Source organism: Gossypium hirsutum, chromosome A10 (assembly GCF_007990345.1).
Source record: "Gossypium hirsutum isolate 1008001.06 chromosome A10, Gossypium_hirsutum_v2.1, whole genome shotgun sequence".
Classification (NCBI taxonomy): domain Eukaryota; kingdom Viridiplantae; phylum Streptophyta; class Magnoliopsida; order Malvales; family Malvaceae; genus Gossypium; species Gossypium hirsutum.
In genome coordinates, this window is record NC_053433.1 from 93,462,670 (window position 1) to 93,483,562 (window position 20,893).

General features: G+C 32.1%; 1 protein-coding gene across 3 annotated transcripts; it reads right to left on the minus strand.

Moving 5' to 3' along the window:
* Nucleotides 1–15,734: 15,734 nt before the first annotated feature.
* On the minus strand, nt 15,735–19,107 carry LOC121208437 (SWI/SNF complex component SNF12 homolog). Of its 3 annotated transcripts, none has more exons than XM_041079034.1 (3): nt 18,849–19,034; nt 16,879–18,497; nt 15,735–16,334 (listed from the first exon to the last, which is right to left on the minus strand). In XM_041079034.1, exons 2-3 carry the CDS (start codon nt 18,450–18,452, stop codon nt 16,262–16,264), a joined length of 1,647 nt encoding a protein of 548 aa, XP_040934968.1. In that variant the 5' UTR covers nt 18,453–18,497; nt 18,849–19,034; the 3' UTR covers nt 15,735–16,261. The 3 variants fall into 3 exon arrangements, with proteins under 3 accessions (XP_040934968.1, XP_040934967.1, XP_040934969.1); XM_041079033.1 differs by having other exon boundaries at nt 18,867–19,030; XM_041079035.1 differs by having other exon boundaries at nt 16,879–19,107.
* Nucleotides 19,108–20,893: the final 1,786 nt, after the last annotated feature.

A 20,893-nucleotide genomic window follows, 5' to 3' on the forward strand; every position in this document is an offset into this window, starting at 1 on the left:
GGGCTTAATCGGCAAAAATACCTAATAGTCACAAGTATATGTTAGAGTAAGAATTTGATGTTGCCATAGAAGGGAAAAATGATCAGCATGTTATAAAACATAAGAATAAGGAATAAAGTTTAATTCCCGAGCCTAGGGGCAAAAGTGTAATTATGCAAAAGTTTAGGGGCAAAAGTGTAATTTTTCCAAAGTTCGTACTAAATGCTGTTTTGATGAATGTATGTATTGAATAAGATTAATTTGGCATTATAGATCAAGAGAAATGAGATTCGAGTCGCGATCGAGGAAAAGAAAAGATTGTGGACTAAATTGCAAAATCTTTATATTTTGGTACCAAGGTAAGTTCATGTGTAAATAATGTAGCATAAATGTTATTTTTAAGTTATTAATGTTAATTATATGATATGTTGATTTTTAATCGTGAAATATTATGCTTTATGGTTAATATTGAGTAATATGCAAATTATGTTTACTACTTGATAAATATGAATTGCTACCGAGTATCGGTTCCGATATTCCATGGAAGACGGCAAATGTGAGATCGAGGGAAAAAGCCCATTTGAACCTTAGGAATAGATTAGGATACAAGTGACATGTCACTAGGATGGTTGAGCATCCGAACTCGTTGAGTTGAGTCCGAGTTCACTTATGGATGCAAATGTCCGAACTCGTTGAGTTGAGTCCGAGTTCGTGAAATGTAACTAGGCATCCGAACTCGTTGAGTTGAGTCCGAGTTCACTTATGGATGCGAACGCCCGAGGTCGTTGAGTTGAGTCCAAGTTCACTTAGGGGCGGGTTACATGATTTCTTGATTACATATGAGGCACTTATGTGCAAATTATCCGTGTATCCGAGTTGTATTCCGATGTGTTCAACGGGTGAAATTTCTAGTGAAATGGAAGAACACTTAAGATGCAAGCGACGTTTTGGTAAGTGTTGTGAAATGGACACTTTCGACAGGTATGTTCTTAACCCTCGGGTTGAAAATAGATACAACAACGATAAGGTGGTAAGATGATGAATGATGTTTAGAAATGTGATATATATTTTGGTGATACCATGCTAAAGTTGTTTGGTATATTTGTATTGTTATGTTACTTGTTATTTACATATGAACTTACTAAGCATTTATGCTTACTCCCTCCTCTTTATTTACTGTAATTTTGAACAAGCCAGCTCGTGGAATCGGGACGGGTCGAAGGTTCGATCACACTATCCAAAGGACTTTCATCTGGGTAAATGGCTTGTAAAACTTAAGTATGGCATGTATAGCAATATACTTATTTTGTGTAAATAATTTTATGATATGGCCATGATTGGTTGAGGAAATGTTTGATATTGATAAGTCATGGTGATGGTTAAGTTTAGATCATGTTTGATATCATGGAAGTTTAATAGGTTATCTAGTTCATAACAACTCATGAAAAGATGAAATTGGCCTTAAAACAGAATATTGCTGCAGCAATGACATGAATTTGAAAAATCACTAAAAATATTATAAATGGAATTAAATGATGAGAAAGTTATGAAATTGAAGCTTAATGAGTCTATTTTCATATGGATTAAAAAAAACAGGCATATAAATTATACTTTATGAGATATTTGAAACCTTGTGAAATAGGGCCAGAGTGATTTCTGGATCCTCTGTTCTGACTTTAAAAATTCATAATAAATTGTAAAAAAATAATTAGAAGTCATTATTTATATGTAAAGATTTCTTGTTAAGTCTAGTTTTAAGAGAAACAAACCTTGTAGTCATTGAAATTCTATATAGAGAGATATCTGATTTGTAATACACAGAGGTCAGAGCAGTCGAACCCTGAAACAGGGGAGACTTTAACTAATAAACTGTACTAATTGGCCCAACCAAAAATTCTAGAAAAAAATTAGTAAATATATATATGAGTCCATATTTATGGAAAATTTACGGATCTTGATTTTGAGTTTTGTAACTCGAGATATGATTTTTCTTGTAACTGTGACGCGGGTAGCTAGAAAGCTGTGAATGTAGAAACAAATAATTTGAAGTTCTTAATTTGATAAATTATGTTCGGTAACCCCTCAAGCTCGACTCTGGCGACGGTTTCGGGCGTGGGGGCGTTACATAAATGCTTACTCTATTATATTACCTTTGTTTTATAGTAGTTCGGAAGCTCGTTGGGTTGGAAGCTTGGCGAAGATATCATCACACTATCCATTAGCTTATTTCGGTATATATAGTAATTACATTTTGATTATAATGGCATGTATAGGCTAAAAGTGGTCATAGATGGTATGTGTGTGTTTGGTTGAAATTAGCCGTTTGATATGGCTTGTAATTGGTATGTTTTGATGTGTATATATGTATGGCCTTAATATGCATTGAAATGGATGATTAATGAAAATCATATAGGCATATTTATTATGATGGTAAAATTTATAGAACATGCCTATATGTACATATGGTATTTTGGTAAGTATAGATACTTGAACATATGTGTTAATATGTCTTACATAAAAATTATTTTGGCTATATTTGAATGATTTATATTGGATTGAGAATGTATTTAAATGTTAATGTAGGTGAAAGACAAGTTTGGGTGAGAAATAGGGCTTGAAAATGACCTTATTTTGTCCACACGGGTAGAGACATGGGCATATGTCTCAGCCGTGTGTGACACACGGCCATGTGCACAGTGTATGGTTCGGCCGTGTGTCCCCTGCATCTTTAAAATTTCAGAATAGAATGCTCTGGTATTTTTACACGGGCAGAAACACGGGCATGTATCTCAACTGTGTGCCTGGCACACGGGCGTGTGACTTGGCCGTTTGGCCCCTGCACCTTATTAATGTAAATTAAAATGTTCATACGGCCTAGCACACAGACGTGTGGCTTGGCTGTGTAACCCAAGTCAATAACCACCCTAATTTGGACACAGGCTGGAACATGGTCATGTGTCCTATTTCGATTATCCACACGGCCTGAGACACGGGTGTGTCTCTTGACTGTGTGAGCCACACGGCCGACCACACAGGCATGTGTACCCTGCAATATGAAAAATTTGTGAGATTTTGTGAAAAATTCTCTAAGTACCCGGTTTAGTCCCGACTTGTTTTTAATGTATGTTTTGGGCATCGAGGGCTCATATAAGAGACTTTATAAATAATATTTAACATGAATGTTTAAATAATTTGAAATGTTTGTGTTTGATCAGTTTATTCAGGTAATGTTTTGTAATCTTGTTTCGACGACGATACGGGTTAGGGGTGTTATAAACCGGTTCCAAAGATAAAAATTCTCGTAAAAGGAAAGGAGCAATTATTCAAGATTATAATACTGTGGAGGAAAGTGCCAAAGAAGAGGCCAAAGATATAACTAACAAAAAACCCCCAGAAAGGTTCAAGTACCTGAAAATAGTGATAACGAAGAAACCTCAATAAGTTATGTTACTTTAGAAAAAGATGAAACCGGAAAAATATAGTTGTCGACAATAATTTTTCTTATAATGTTGCTATTGAAATAGAAAAAGAAAATGAGGATCCTGAGCCGAAATCTATTGAGGAATGTAAAAATAGAAAAGATTGGCCAAAATGGAAAGATGCAATTCAAGCAGAATTAAATTCAATTTCTAAACGTGAGGTTTTTGGACTTAAGTCCAAACATTTAAATATGTAAAGCCGGTAGGATGTAAATGGATATTTGTGTGAAAACAAAATGAGAAAAATGAAGTCGTAACATATATAGTGCGACTTGTAGCACAATAATTTTCACAAAGGCCCGTCATTAATTATGAAGAGACATATTTTCCTATGGTCAATGCAACCACGTTTAGATACCTTATTAGTTTGGCAGTATGTGAAACACTTGACATGCATCTAATGAATGTTGTTACTGCCTATTTGTATGGTACACTTGATAGTGAAATATATATGAAAATCCTAGAAGGATTTAAAATCCCTGAAGGATATGGAGTTTCTTGGGAAAATACTCAATCAGATTGAAGAAAAGTTTATTTGGATTAAAACAATCTGGACGTATGTGGTACAATCATCTTAGTGAATATTTGTTAAAATAAGGTTATAAAAATGATTCAATCTTCTCATGTTTTTTTTATAAAAATCTAAATCAAACTTTGTGATAATTGCTATTTATGTTGATGATTTAAATATTATTAGAACTCTTGAAAAGCTTCAAAATGCAGTAAATTATTTAAAGAAAGAATTTGAGATGAAAGATCTTGGAAAAACAAAGTTTTGACTTGGCCTACAGGTCGAGCATTTAAAAGATGGAATTCATGTCCATCAGTCAACTTATACGAAAAAGATCTTAAAGAAATTTTATATGGATAAAACATATTCATGGAATACCCTGATGGTTATACGATTGTTAGATGTGAATAAAGATCAATACCGTCCTTGCGAGAATGATGAAGAGTTTCTTGGTCCAGAAGTATCATATTTAAGTGCCATAGGATCATTGATGTATCTTGAAAACAACACATTGCCTGATATAGCTTTTCTATAAACTTGTTAACAAGATTTAATTCTTCTCCAACACGTAGATATTGAAATGGAATTAAACATGTATTTAGATATCTTAGAGAGACCATTGATATGGAGTTATTTTATTCAAATGATTCAGAATCCCTATTAGTTGGCTATGCTGATGCTGGATATTTATCGGATCTACATAAAGGTCGATCTTAAACAGGATATTTATTTACATGTGGAGGTACTGCCATATCATGGCGTTCAAAAAAGTAGACATTAGCTATTGCCTCTTCAAATCATGCTGAAATAATTGCAATGCATGAGGCAAGCCGAGAGTGTGTTTGGCTAAGGCTATGTAATTTGCCTTTATAGGAAAATATGACAATTATCTTATACGAAGATAATGCAGCATGTATAGCTTAATTAAAAGGTGATCAAAGGTGACAGAACGAAACATATTTTACCAAAATCATTTTTCACTCATGATTTTGAGAAGAAATATGACATAAAAGCTCAACAAATTCATTCTAGTGATAATTTAACAGATCTTTTTACCAAGGCATTTCTAATTTCAACATTTGAAAGATTATGAAACAAGATTGGAATGCGTCGACTTAAAGATATAATGTGATGTTGCCATTAGGGGGAGTCTAAAACAAGTTGTACTCTTTTCCTTTAACCAATGTTTTGTCCAACTGGGTTTTCCTGGTAAAGGGTTTTAACAAGGTAACTTGTAATAGGAGATTGTATACTCTTTTTTCTTCATTAGGTTTTTACCCCACAGTGTTTTTCCTAATAAAGGTTTTAATAAGTCACATTTTTATTTAAAAGACATACAAGGGGAAGTGTTGTAAATACATTAAATGGATGTCTATAACCCCTTTAAACATATTAAAGTAAGGGTAAACTACAAAAATAGTCACTTTTGTTTGTCTCAGGTTACATTTTAGTCACTTATGTTTGAAATGTTATGTTTTAGTCACTTATTTTATAATTTTGTTACGAAATGATCACTCTTTCGTTAAGTTCCGTTATGTCTCTAACGGTAATCCTACGTGGCAGCCCAACTAGATTTTAAGTGCCAACTTGGATTTCCTAATAGGATGAGAATAGATTTTTTATTAAATAAATTTAATTAATTAAAAATTTTAAACCCTAAATCTTAGTTAAAAAACCATTCATCTCCCCTTTTTTTTTAGTTTTCTTTTTCAATTAACTAAAAAAATCTATTATCATCAAAATTTTTTATTCACCTACAAAAAAAAAAGAGGATTCAATGGAGGGTTTAGATATGTCTTCTTCACCGACAAATTTATGTTCTAAAACTTGAAATGGAGTGGTTGTCGACAAATAAGAAGATGGTAATCATTATTGTTCCTAATCATTGTATTTTCCAATTTTTCACGTTCTTGAATAATTAGTTTCTCAATCCGATTTTTTCTGATCTGAATCAACTTGTTTGTTCACAATCCCTTTGTGGGTATCCCTTTTTTTCTAATCTGAAATTCTTTTAGTTATTAATATTCATATCAAGAATTTTAATTTAGGGTTTTCATTAAACAATAAAAAATCCAATCTTTTGTTTTTCAGTATTGAATAAAAAAGATGGAAGAATGCAAAGAAGACATACCTGAACCCTCCATTGAATCCATCTTTATGAAGCAATCAATTTGATTTCAACTATTTTGATATTAATAATAGTTTTTCCAGTCAAATGATAAAAAAAACCATTGAAAAAAAGAAGAGACTGAAGAAAAATTAAAAAGAAGAGATGAATAGTTTTTTTAGTTAAGGTTTAAGTTTAAAAATTTTAATTAATTAAATTCTTTAATTAAAAATCTATTTTCACCCCATTTAGAAATCCAAGTTGGCATCTAAAATCTAGTTGGATTGCCACGTAGGATTACCGTTAGAGAGATAACAGAACTTAACGGTAGAGTGATCACTTCGTAACAAAATAGTAACATAAGTGACTAAAACGTAACATTTCAAACAAAAGCGACTATTTTTGTAGATTACCCTTAAAGTAATGAGATAAAACTCTTTACTTCATTTATAATCAGGAGATCATTAAATGGAGTAATTAAGAAAACTTAATTCATTGAATATAATAAATTTACTAATTGAATGTGAAAATTAAACAATAAAAATTTTTTCATCCACTTTTTACTTATTATTATTGTTTTATTAATTTTTCTATAACATAATTTAAATTAATGTTTGTCATCTTTTCAAGCTATTTATTTATTTTACGTTGTTAAATTCATATCATGAAAGTGTATTTTCATGTGTAGGAATTAACAAGTTGGTATGGTGATTATTTTGTATCAATTATTTTCTCGCGTCTTATTTCAAATTTCCTTGAACAACGTAATACAATATTATCCAGGATTTTGGGTTTCCAATAAGATATTAATGTCATGTTCATTTTTATTACATTTTGTTAATTATATGTTTTATCATTTTTTTCTTAATTAAATTAAATGCTCTTTCTGGGGTTTTAGATTAAAAAGAACCCCATTTTTTTTTTTTTTTGCAGGGTCATTGGGTTTTTTTAATGGGGTTTAATGGTTTGACTCTACAAGAAATGCACTTTCAGGTTGGAGAGGAATCAAGGGTCTGGTAAAGATCAGACGGTGGAGATTTTCAATCGATTTCCTGGTCGTGAAGCTTTCTTGAAGAAGCAAGTAAATAACCGTAGAGGATTTTTGTGATAATTTCTATATTTAGTTGTATTTTTATAACCATGGAGAAAAAAGTTCAGAACCAATATGGAATTGATAGATTGAAATACGAATATAATCCCTTTTTTTACTTAATTCAATTATAATTTAATATTGGGTACATCTAATTCTTCTTTTTAGTCACTATAAAATAGTTTTCTTTGGTTAACCAAAAATAACGTCATACCTTTTAAAATTACTATAAGATTATCTTTTAATCCGATTTTAAAAATTTTACACTTTATGTAATTTGATTACCCTTTTTTCTAATTTTGCTTTTCTCTTGTGATTCTTTCACTAAATATATCAATTAAATTTGATCAAAATTATATAAAAAAAATGAGAATACAAAAAAACCTAAGATAATAACTTTCATCTTCTCTCAATATTTTAAAAACCCTCAATGTCTCAAATAAAAATAAAATTATAATAAAAGACTAAATTACGCAATATGTAAATGTTGAGGGCTAATTTTTCTTTTTGAAATCAATATTAAATTGACACAATATATAAATGTTAAGGATTAAATATGCTTTTATGCCAATTTTAAAAGTTGTCAAGTTATCTTTCCGTCAATAATTTATGGGCGATCAAAAAAAAAATTTAAATAGTTGAGTGACTATTTTGTAACTTTTTATAGTTGGATGACTAAAAAAAATTTACTAATAGTTAAGGGACTACTAGGGTAGTTTACTCTAATTTTTTATATATATAAATTAAGGGTAAATTACCTTAACATCACTAAACTATTAGTAAGTTTATATTTTTGTTACTTAAGTTCAAAAAGTTACAAAATTGTTCCTGAATTATTCTAAAGTTTTCATTTAAACTGTTAAGGTGTTACATACGGTCTTCTCGATTTGCACTACTTGCACCAATTGAAAAAAATAAAAAATTACACTAATAAGAATTTAATGGTTTAATTACTTTAGATGTAATAAATTGACATGTAGCTAGGGAGAAAAGATAAAAATAAAAAGTGGTCAATAAAAGCAATGTTTTAGTGTTCACATTAATAATTTGTATGAAATTAAAATAAATAAGATTTTTACCAATAATATTAAAGGCTAATCCATTTAATTTTGTTGGGTATAGCCCAAAACACTTCCTACACTTTAAAAAGATAAAAAGCCCAAATGTTATAATGAATTAAATATTTAAAACCCTAATTTGGTAAATATTTTTAAGGTAAATTAATCAATAATTACTAATTCATACAAATTTTTATTTTTTCACTAAATATTAAAAGTTACAATTTGATTATTAATACTTGAAAATTATTTTATTTTGGCACTCGGTTGTTAATGACTTAACACCTAACAGAGGTGACATGATAATTTTTAATTTGTGTAATAATAAATTTAATCCTTAACTTTTATACTTTCTATCAAATTGATATTAATTCTATATAAAAATGATAAAAAAAATTCAAAATTCTTTTTAAATAAATTACAAAATTTTGAAAAATATATAACAATTATAAATATATCAATTTAATATATATATAAACACATAAAAAATTATAGACATAAATACATAAAATAGATAAAAGAATAAATATCATAAATACATCAAAATAAAATTTTTTGATTAATGGAAATCATTAAAATGAAAATAAAATAAAATAAAATAACTTGTAGGCCCTCCCTCTTTTAGTTTTCCACTTCTAGGCCTTTTATTTCATGTACTCCATTGTTAATTGTCTTTTTGATGGAGATAAAATTGGATTCAGTTCGTATGGAAAATGCTCGTAGACGATGTGGTTTTCTGTATGGTATTGAGGTTGGGGCAGATGGCATACGGGGGGGACTCAGTTTAGGTTGGCATTCGGATGTGACCCTTGAGTTGTGCAGTTTTTCACACTTTCATATCGATGTTACTGTTCAAGAATCTGCTGATACTGATTGCTGGCACTTCATAGGTTTCTATGGGTCTCCGGATGCGCGGCTTCGATCGGATGCTTGGAACTTCTTGAGAACTTTGGGGCAGGATCAAAGACTTCCTTGGTTTGTCTGTGGGGATTTTAATGAAATCTTTTATCTTATGAGAAGAGAAGCGAGATGGTTAGAGAGGAACTCCGTATGGAAAAATTGCAAAATGTTCTGTCAAACTGCTTTTTAGAGGATCTAGGTTATGATGGTCCGTGGTTCACTTGGGAATGGGGTAATATCGTTGGCAATAATATTCATGAACGGCTTGACCGGGGGGTTGCTACTTCAGCTTGGTAGGACCAGTTTCTGTCCTTTTCTTTGAAGTATTTGCCTTATTCGTTTTCAGATCATCGACCCATTTTGATTGACACTGATTGACCTTTTCGATATTGGATGCGTTCTTTCCATTTCGCGCATGGTGGGTTCTGGAGGATTCTTGTGAATTTGAGATTCGTCAGCTCTGGGATAGTACTGAGGGTTGTGTTCCTCATCGTTTGGCACTGCTTTGTTAGGGGCTGAAGGGCTGGGCTGCTAGGTTGCAGGGTGGTCAGGGTGGTTGGATTCGGACTTTACGTGACAGACTCTAGACTTTTAATACGGTAGATCGAATGGATAATAATTTGATGGAGCTACTACAACCTCGTTTAGAGATGAATTTGAAGATTGATGAGACATAATTGTTTTGGGAACAGAGAGCTCGGGCTAATTGACTAAAACTAGGGGATCGAAACACATGTTTTTTCCATCGGTTTGCAATGCAGCGTTGGAGGATTAACAGAGTGCATTGTTTGATTTCGGATGATGGTACCTTGGTCCGTGCAGAGGAGAGGTTATGTGGTATGGCAACCGACTACTTTCAGCATCTGTTTACTTTTCAAGGATTAGGGATCCATGACGCATTCTAAAGGGGGTTGATTCGTGTGTTACTACGGCTATGAATGCCTTGTTAGTGGTGCCTTTTACGTATGATGACATCCATGAGGCATTACAGGCAATGGCTTCAACCAAAACCTCAAGCCCTGATGGGCTTCCGGTGCTGTTCTATCAAAAGTATTGGCATATTATTGGTCAGGACATTAATATTTACTGTCTTAATGTTTTACATGGTGGGACGTCTCTGGCTGATATAAATAACACCAACATTATGCTGATTCTTAAAATTACGAATCCCATACGGATAACTTAGTTCCACCCTATTAGCCTTTGTTCCATCCTTTATAAGATCATTTCCAAGTTCCAGTCTGTATTGCACTTGTGTGTGGATAAAGCACAGATCACTTTTGTTTCGAGTCGTCTGATTACGAATAATATTATTTTGGCTTACGAGATCCTTGATAAGTTTGAATGTAAAAAAAGGGGTTTGAATTGAAATTTTGTCCTGAAATTGGATATGAACAAGGCATAAGACTGTGTTCAATGTGATTTTTTAGAAGCAATGATGTTGCGTATGGGATTTGCAACACCTTGGATCAATCTCATTATGCACTGCGTTAATTCTGTCTCCTATTCAGTTCTTCTGAATGGTGATATGGGTCCTTCTTTTGTTCCGGCCAAAGGACTCTGATAGGGAGACCCTTTTAGCCCGTACTTGTTCTTTCTCTGTTGCGAGGGTTTGTCTTCCCTCATGCGATCTGCACTTTGGGATGGTTTGGTTGAGGGGCCAACTATTAGTTAGGGGTCCTCAAATATCCCATCTATTGTTTGCAGATGACTGCATCCTATTTGGGTGAGTGACCAAGGAGGGGGCATTGGTAATGAAACAGATTTTATACGACTATGAGCGTTCCTCTGATCAATGTGTGAAATTTGATAAGTAAGTATCAATTCCAGTTCGAACGTTAAGGAATCACTCAAGGTTCAGATCGCGACCTCTTTAGGGGTCCGTGTTTCTACAAAGCCAGAGCGGTATCTGGGTTTGCCAAATATCATTGGAAGAAATAAAAAATGAGCATTTCAGCATTTGAAAGATCGATTGCGGACTATGATTGAGAATTAGTGTATACGACCTTTCTCTCATGGTTGGAAAAATGTCTTTATTAAGAGTGTTTTGCATGCTATTCCCACTTTTGCTATGTCGTGTTTCTTACTTCCAGTTTCTTTTTGTTCGGGCTTGGAGAGAATTATTGGCCGGTTTTGGTGGAAGAATCATTGTAGGCGTAGGGGCATCCATTGGTGTGATTAGTCCTTTCTGTGTAATTCTATGGATTTAGGCAGAATGGGTTTTCGATAGTTAACACAGTTTAATATTGTTCTTTTGGCCAAGCAATGTTGGCATTTATTTAGTAATCCGAATAATTTAGTTGGGTGTGTTCTTAAACAAAAATATTATCTGTGTTGTGATTTTTTGAATTTTGAGTTTGGAACTTACCCTTTTTACTTTTGAAAAAGCATTTAGGTTGCAAAAGGTTTGTTGAATTCGAGGTTGAGTTGGCGTGTGGGTACGGGCTCTTATATCTGAGTTTGGGACGATACATGGATCCCCAGGCTACTTGGACGTAGATTACAAAATCATGGTGTTCATTCACCTGATCTTCTAGTTGCAGAGTTTATTGACCATGAAAATTAACAATGGAATGAGACATCACTTGTAATCGTGTTTGATAGCGCTACGGTAGTTAAGGTCCTCTGTATCCCTCTCGCTCAAGAGGCTCACAATGATACTTTGGTTTGGGGAGAGAAAGCTTCGGTGGAGTACTCAGTTCGCAATGCTTATCGCCTACTACATCGTTCTCGCTCATCTAATGCTTATGACATTTACAAGCCTTTATTTACAAAATTATGAAATTTATAACTGCCATCAAAGATTAAAATTACAACTTGACGTATATTTCGTAATTTCATTCCTAGCTTCTCTAATCTGTATAACAAATGATTGCATTCTAATGCTTGTTGCCATTGGTGCTTGGCGGGTGCTGAGACCTTGGAGCACATCTTTCGATACTGCCCCTCTGTTGCTAGCATTTGGATGGACCTACACGTTTCCTGGCCTAGTGAGCTTTCAGAAACATGCTTACAAGATTGGCAGTATTATATTTTTCATGTTTACACAATTGCAAATTGCAGGAGGGTTGTGTGTGGCTTATGATTTATATGGAATGTTCAGAATCGTCGTGTCCATGACAGTATAATCATACAGATGCATGTTCTAATTTAGAAGGTTGATTCTTACTTTCTAGAACTAGATGTAGCACAGGTGAAGCTTCCCGACCGCTGGATTGGTGCTGAACGGTTATTGTTATCAGAAATAGTCATGGTACAATTCTGGGATCGCTGTGTAGAAATTAACTTTGATGCAGCCTTCCATCCCTTTCCAGCACGTCCTGTGCGGGTATTTTTATTAGAAATAGTCATGGTACAATTCTAGGATCGCACATGGTGGTCTGTAAGCACATACCTTATGCCTTTGCAGCTGAGGCCACTGCTTGAACCCATTTTGAATATCTATTGTTTGAATATCTTAAACCTCAAAACACTACAAGCCTAAAAGACCTTTAGGACCCGAATAAGTCACCAACACAATAATTTGTAAATAACTTGCATTTGTTTGAACGAACATGATCAATTTTTTTAAAATATTTATGAGCGATCCACATAATTTATTTTAATAGATAACACTTATGCATATGTTCATTGCCATTGTCTTTACATTTATTGACATTTTAACTTAGTGAACTAATTATGTTTACATTAGGAATAAACAATTAGCTAGGTATCACTCTTAACTTGCATGTGAGGTAGTTCTTGTACGAGTTTTATGTTTTACTGTTATGTGACTCAATTGTCTGATTTGGTCCAAGGGTTGTCTTTTTTTTTTGACATGTTTGATGTGTTTACTTGAGGACAAGAAAAGAGTTAAGTGTGAGGGAGTTTGATTTGCCATAATTTGATATGATAAATTAGGCTTTCTCAATATACTTAAGGAGCTTCTTCCTGAGCAAAGTAGTGTCTTTTGCATAGATTTTCATAATTTTTAGATTTTAAGTTAATAAGTGAAAATGTCTCGTTTTTGCTTATTTTGTGACTTGATTTGGCCAATAGTGGCATTGAGGGGTCTAACATGTGATTGAGTGATGTAGGGACGTGTTGGAGGTTGAAAACGAGCGAGAACAACACCAAAAGAAAGGGTATCACAATATCCACACGTTGGAATTGCAATACCCCCAACAATATGGAAGATTGGAGACCACCCTCAGTGGTTTCATGATATCCACTTTGAGTATCGTGATATCCACCCTTCAAAGAAGACCTATCGGCTTCCTCCACCCACCATCCCTCTTCCTTCCCAAGCTTTCTGTAATTTTACAATGCAGCTTGTTATCTTTTCACATTTTCTCTCGCCTGTAGATTTATTTTGGACATATGTTGGAGATTTATTTGCTTAATTTAACGATCCATGTGATGCTTATGTCTTGTAGACTTGTTAAATCCATTCAGGCAACTAATGGTGTTGGAAGACAGTCCACTACATCTTCTTGTTTGCTATGTGAACTGTTTTTTTCTCAATTATACACTTATTTTTGCAAATTTGATTATTTTTATGCAAGCATATAGGGGACTTACATGAAAGGGGTGGTGGGGGGGAGGGGGGAGGGACAGTGTAGGGAGAGTGAGAAGGAGCCGAGAGGAGGACAGGGAAGGAAATAATTTTTTTTTAAAATTAAAATTAAATTTTTTTTCTTTCAAATTCCAAAAAGAAAATGGGTAAAATAAAATAATATTGATGTGAAAGCTCCTAATTGGTCAAAATATTTTCCCTAACGGAGCTAATGTTTGGAATTCAATAATAAAATTTAAGTATTCACAAAAAAAATTTATTTAAGTACCATTTTGAAATTATTATTTTTTTGAACAAAGTACCATTTTGAAAATTCATATATAATTTATGGGGTAATTTTTTAATTAAGCTTAATGCTTTTGGGCCAAAAGTATTTTCAACCAAAAAAGAAAGGGTAAACAGTTGGATTTTGAAATTAAAAGTGTTTTTCCACGAAAAAGGAACGTTCCGTATTCAGATATTTTCGAATTAGTTCGGTATTGTTTTTAAAATTTAAAAAAAAAAGTGTTTTTAAAAATTTTTGTTTAAAATTTAAATGTTTATTACTATTTTTAATAGTGTTTTTAAAAAATAAAACATTCACTTTAGACATAAAGTTGCAAAATAAAAATTATGAATTTAAATGATACTTAAGTTTCGTTAATATTATAACATTTCAATAAATAATAAAAGAAATTATTGTAAATCATTATAATATTTTGATATATGAAATATAAATTTTAAATATTTTTAAGAAATTAATTATTTGTAAAATTCTATTTGAATATAAAAATTATATTTTAAAATATTAAAATATAACTATTACAAATTCAAATAGACAAGGTTTTATATTGAAATAAATTTCAATAAAAAAATTGTATATCAATATAAATATTACATAAAATACATTGAATTATAAATAATAATTAAAAACGTTATTTGACTACCAACAAATATTGGGTGTAACAGTAAAACACATAACACTCTTAATAAAAAAAAAAACTTAGATTCAAATTTTGGAGATAATATGATGAGAAAGATAATAATGTCTTTATAGAATTTAATTATTTAAAAGGTATTTAAGATTTTAAATTGATTTATATTTCATATATCATTATATCAAATTATTTAAATAATATTCATCATTATATTTTAAATATCATCTAAAATTTTAACAACCATATTAAATGTTAAAGTTTACCAAACCCAATTTTATAAAATAATTTTCAAAAACACTTTCTAAACCCTAACAATATTACCAAAGCAGTCATAAAAGGATACACCACTCGCGTACGTATTCACATTCAAATTATATATGTAATCATATTTATTAAACATGTCAAAAATCTATAATACCAAAAACAATACGCTCGATTAAACCAGTGACAAAAGCTTTGTCCTTTTGACAATATTAAAACGTTAAATTTCTTCTTTGTGAAAATAAATACATAGAACAAAATTAAGTTAATTCTTTCAAAACAAGGTCTTCATAAAGTTATCACGCACCAATTTGACAAGATTAGCTACAAGTAAAATTTTTTTCTGATGAATCCTTCAATGATTTATTCTTTGTAAGAGCTTTAAAATAGTCAGATTGAAGTAATAAGCTTTAGACCATCCAACTTTTAAGATTTAAAATTGTAACCCTTTCTAAATGGCAACCTCTTTAAGTTCATTTAATTTTGCTATTTCCAAAATCTAACACCACAAACATATTATTATATGAGTAATGTTGAATCACTTGTTATTTCCATATATTACTAAAAAAACAATTAATAAATTCAACTACTATCATTTATGTTAAAATTGAAATAATCAAAATTCAAAAATACATAGAAACTAAAAATGATCCAATTAAAAACACATACTAAATCTATAACTTTGCACATATTATAACTGCTATCAGAAAAAGTACAAAACTAAAATTAACTAATTCAAAAAATAAAACTAAACTAACAGCACAATTTAACCTAAAAAAGTTTACCTGTCGTACTCAATTGTGTTTTTTATTATTATTATTTATATATATCATATCCAAAATTATCATGCACTGATGAAAGGGAGACCAAGGCATGCTGGTCCAAACTCTTCATGAGGATTTTTCTTGATTTGCTAGTACCCAACATTTTTTTCGGACACTGATGTAAGGATCTCTGACTTAAGGACCCTTAAAATACATGAAAGAGCTTTTAGAAATTTGGACACACCCACATTTGAGACACATGACAATATCTGACACTCGTATCCTAAATGAAGGTATGATTATCCTGGAGTGTACCATATATAAATTACAAATTGAACTAAATAAAACTATCATATGCTAATTTCTTTTTTTTTTTCGTTTAAAAAAGTTTGATGATAACCATGCCTAAACAAGCTACTTCCTGTTCTACATCCCTCTCTAAATCCTCATCCAACAACATTGTAATTCTACTTCCACTAAAGGACTGGTCTACAGTTCAGTTGATACATGATTCAAATCAATGAAAAACCTAGCAAGCCATCGATACCTTCGGAACCGTGATTCATGTTCTTCCTGGAGCCTTACTTCCAGTAGCTGGCTTCTCCAGGGCATCACTTTCCACTAGGTGGCTTTGCATGATTCATATGCTTCCTGGAGCATCACTTCCAGCAGGTGGCTTGCGATTCAGGTAACGGATCACAGCATCTTCAACCCTGTTAGAACCACCAAAAAAGAACTTAATTATGTCTTTCATAGTTTTTCGGAAATTCTATTATCACCTTTATTGTTATCATTAGGTTCTTAGACTGCAAACAGATTTATCTTTCTCAAATACTGCAAGAGTTGTCACGTGTCAATCAAAAGATTTTAAGATTAAGTCTCGAAGCTTAAACAAGATGCAGGCGTGAATGAAGTAAAACTTGATGATCTGCCACCCGCTTGTCTAGTGTTCAGATATGAGCTCTTTTGCAAAGAACAAAAAGTCTCAAGAAATAACAGTACTCACCACTTGGTGATGAGAGGGAAGAATTGGTAAACAGTTTAGACAAGGCACAAGCAAATATGATAGAAGGGTCAATCAAAGACTCAGGTTTCTACCAAATCAATTAGAATTCAAGAATCAAGATAGTATCAGTAGGAATGGCTGCATGTCTGAAGTGATAGGCTAGGCCGCTACAGTTCCTAACTAGAGCTAAATGATACATAACAACAGTACCTGCAAGTCAGTAACAAAACAGAAAAAAACAATGAGCTTACCAAGATTGGTTAAAGAAATCTGATCGCCGCTCTTTTTCAGCACTTCGACTAGGTTCTCCAGCTACCATTTTCAGATCCTGGCTCTGAGACTGAACTAAAGCATTTATAAATTCTACTGGAGATTGACTGAATCCTAGGAAAAATGCACGTCTTCTACAGTGGTCATGAATTTTCCTTATGGTAGCACATATTGCTTCATCACAAGCATCAATCTCTTTGCTCTTCTCTCCATTTGCCAACAGAGCAGACAATTCCCTCTGTATAGGAAAGGGCACGTCAACTAACACATCGTAGCATGCATTTCCAGCAGGACTGTTCCCGGAAAGCTTGATTTTATGCTCCAAATGTATGGGTGGTGGTGGAGACAAATGCTGCGATATCTTCTGTGAAACCATGGTAAATTTCACTCTGTCTTCCCCAAAAACTTTCTGAAGCTGTGCATCACAATTAAAAAAGGACGGATCATATGGGTTCTGAAGTTTTCTAGCCTTCACATAATGCCAAATTGCAGCTAAAATTCTGGGGCGCGTATCAACCTCAATGCCAAGGACTTCCATTAAAGCTGAAGAAAGCTTAAACTTTTCAGGTACATAATTCATTTCCAACCTTATATTCACAGTGAATTCCTTTTCCCCTTTTCTCTTCACCTCAAAACCTTCTTGTGGTGTGGGAGATCGAGCATGTTCCCATATAATGATATGATTATCTGGATATAATCTCTGGTCCAAAGAGATAGTCACTCTTTTGAAGAAAGAAGAAAATTTCGGGTACAAGGGGTTTGTTTTATTAACAAACCCAGGCTGATCTGGATCTATCCCCTCTTCCAAGATCCTCCCAATAATTTTAAGGGTCCACATAGGGGGCTCTGCGTTAGGCTTCTTTGGAATTGTCTGAACCTGATTAGCAAATGTATTGAAAACATATATTCGAAGAGTTTTCTGAACACTAGGAGGGTTTTTAAGTGCTTCTTGGATGTCAACTTTTTTCCGAGCAACCGCAGCGTCAACACGTGTCTCAAGGTCAAGAAGCTGGGTATACAAAGCAGATTCGGGAAGAATTGCAGCCACTCTTTCTTGTAACTGTTTGTCAGGAAGCTTCTGCTTCTTTCTTCGTGCGGCAGGTGTAAGTTCCATCATTCTCAAAGGGGACATTGTGTTTGTCATCGGAACACCAGGAGGACGCATAGGGGGCCTTTGAAAGATCCTCTTCACACTTGCACTGCCAGGAGTAGAAAAGGATGGCGAAGTCGAACCTAAATTACCAATACCAGCATTTTGAGCTTGGTTAAGAGACAAACTTTGAGCTTGAAGTTGTGCTTGGAACTGGGCATGAGCTGCCTGCCCTTGAGCTCGAGCAAGGGCCTGAGCTTTTGACTGAGCCAATGCAAGGGCCTGAGCTTGGGATAGCTGAAACTGAGCTTGAAAACCAGCACTAAGTTGTGCTTGTACTTGTGCTTGTGCTTGTGCTTGTACTTGTACTTGCGAGAATACAGGGTTTGCAGGCATCCCCGCACTACTGAAGGGAGACGAAGACGCCCCAAGGCTCTTGGGGGGATTATTGTTGTTCATGGACATCACAAATCTAGTTCACTTAGGCGAAATATCAAACACCTATCAAGCCTAAAGCATTCAGAACAAAGTAAATCCCGAGCTACCTCAGCAAATTCCCAAAAATAAAAAGCACCAAAATAAGCAAAATTTTCCTTCAAAATCGAACCTTTAGAAGTTGAACCCTAAAGGGTACCTACACCCCCAAAAGGGCCCTAATTTTTGCAAAAGCCACAAAGACATAGAATTCAAACCAAATTTTACCAAAAAAATTGAGGAAATGAAGGGAAAATAAAGATAAAAAGTGCAAGAAACAAAGAACTCCAATTTGACAAAATTAGATAAAGGGGAGAAAGGTGAAAGTAAAAGAGAGGAATTAAGAGGGAACGAACAACGTAACAAATAAAAAGGGAAAAAAAAAACCTTCTGCAATAGTCTTACGAAAGATTGAAGAGATTTGGAAGGTATAAGCTTTTGCGGTTTTGGCTTCTCTTCCAGCAAACCAAGACTTTGAGCTATAGAGAGAGAAAACGAAAAACAGACTTCGCTATCGCTGCCTCGTTTGCTACTCTTCTCTCTCTCTCTATGCCATTTACCAGCAACAAAGCCCCGACCGACCCGTATCCGACGCAAAAGGACCGGGCTTCTTCATTATTATGGATCGGGTTAGTTACCTTTTAATAGTAAACTTCTTAAATTATCGGGTATTTGTATAAGCTCGAATATTCTTTTCAAAACTTAAAAAGGATTTAAATAAAATTATTATACTTGAAAAATACAAAGCTCAAATTTAAACACTAAACTATACTAATATATAATACTATATTCTTTAATCAAATTTTTGACATTTAGTTAGGGTCGAATTTAAGAAAAATTCTCCAATCTATTATTATATATTACTAAAATGCTCCTCTTCTAATATTTTAAAATTATAACTTTTTTTTAGAGGAAAAACAACAATGCGACTAACACGATTCAAATCCAAGTCATACTTGAAGGTCTTTTTATTAAAATAACTCCTCAATTTTAATTAAGTATAAAAATAATTCACTTTTTTAATTAAACACTAAAATGACTTGAAATCTACAGTAAAAGTTGGTGGAACCAAATTATATGGTGCCACCAACTTGCCACATCAGCAGGGAGTATAAAAAATTAATTTTTGGGTGGAGCCATATAGAATGGCTCCACCTGTATAAATACCAAAGAAATACTGAAATTTTTGAAAACATGAGAGGACTTCAAAAAAATTAACCATTTTTCTGATGGAGCCAACTTAAATGGCGCCGCCAGACCATGTAAGTCCTTATTTTTTTTACTTTTTACTTTTTACTTTTTGACTTTTTGACTTTTCTTTTGTCTTTTTGTCTTTATTTATTATTATTAACTTTAAAAATTTTGAAATATATATTTGAAATATTTTATTAATATATATTTTTTAAATTTTACATATATATTTTGAAATTAATTTTTTAAAATTTAAATATTATTTTTAAAATATTTAAATATTTTAAACTTTCAAAGTTGTTATTAGTTTTATAATAATTTAAATATTATTTAATTTATTTTATAATATTTTAAATTATAATTTTTAAATTATTTTTAAAGATATTCAAACCATTTTTTAAATTCTATTTAAAAGTTAAAAATAATATTTTATTTTAAAAAGTGAAATTTGAATTAATAAAAAAATTAAAAAATATTTTTCAGCAGGAGAGTTAAAAAAATATTTTTAAGTCTCCTATTTTTCCAAAACTTGCAGTATTTTTAGAAATTGAAAAATATTTTTTAATTTTTTTATTAATTTAAATTTCACTTTTTAAATAAAATATTATTTTTAACTTTTAAATAGAATTTAAAAATGGTTTGAATATCTTTAAAAATAATTTAAAAATCATAATTTAAAATATTATAAAACAAATTAAATAATATTTAAATTATTATAAAAACTAATAACAAATTTGAAAGTTTAAAATATTTAAATATTTAAAAAATAATATTTAAAATTTAAAAAATTAATTTAAAAATATATATTTAAAATGTAAAAAATATATATTAATAAAATATTTCAAATATATATTTTAAAATTTTTAAAAATAATAATAATAAAATAAATAAATAAATAAAAGATAAAAAAAGTAAAAGTCAAAAAGTAAAAAAAAAAACAAGGACTGACATGGCAGAATCAGGTGGCGCCAGCTCCACCAAAAAAATGGTTAATTTTTTTGAAATCCTCCCATGTTTTCAAAAATTTCAGTATTTTTCTGGTATTTATACATGTGGCACCATTCTACATGGCTCCAACCAAAAATTAATTTTTTATGCTCCCTGCTGACGTGGCAAGTTGGTGGCGCCATATAATTTGGCTCCACCAACTTTTACTGTAGATTTCAGGTCATTTTGGTGTTTAATTAAAAAAGTGGGTCATTTTGGTACTTAATTAAAATTAAGGGGTTATTTTAATAAAA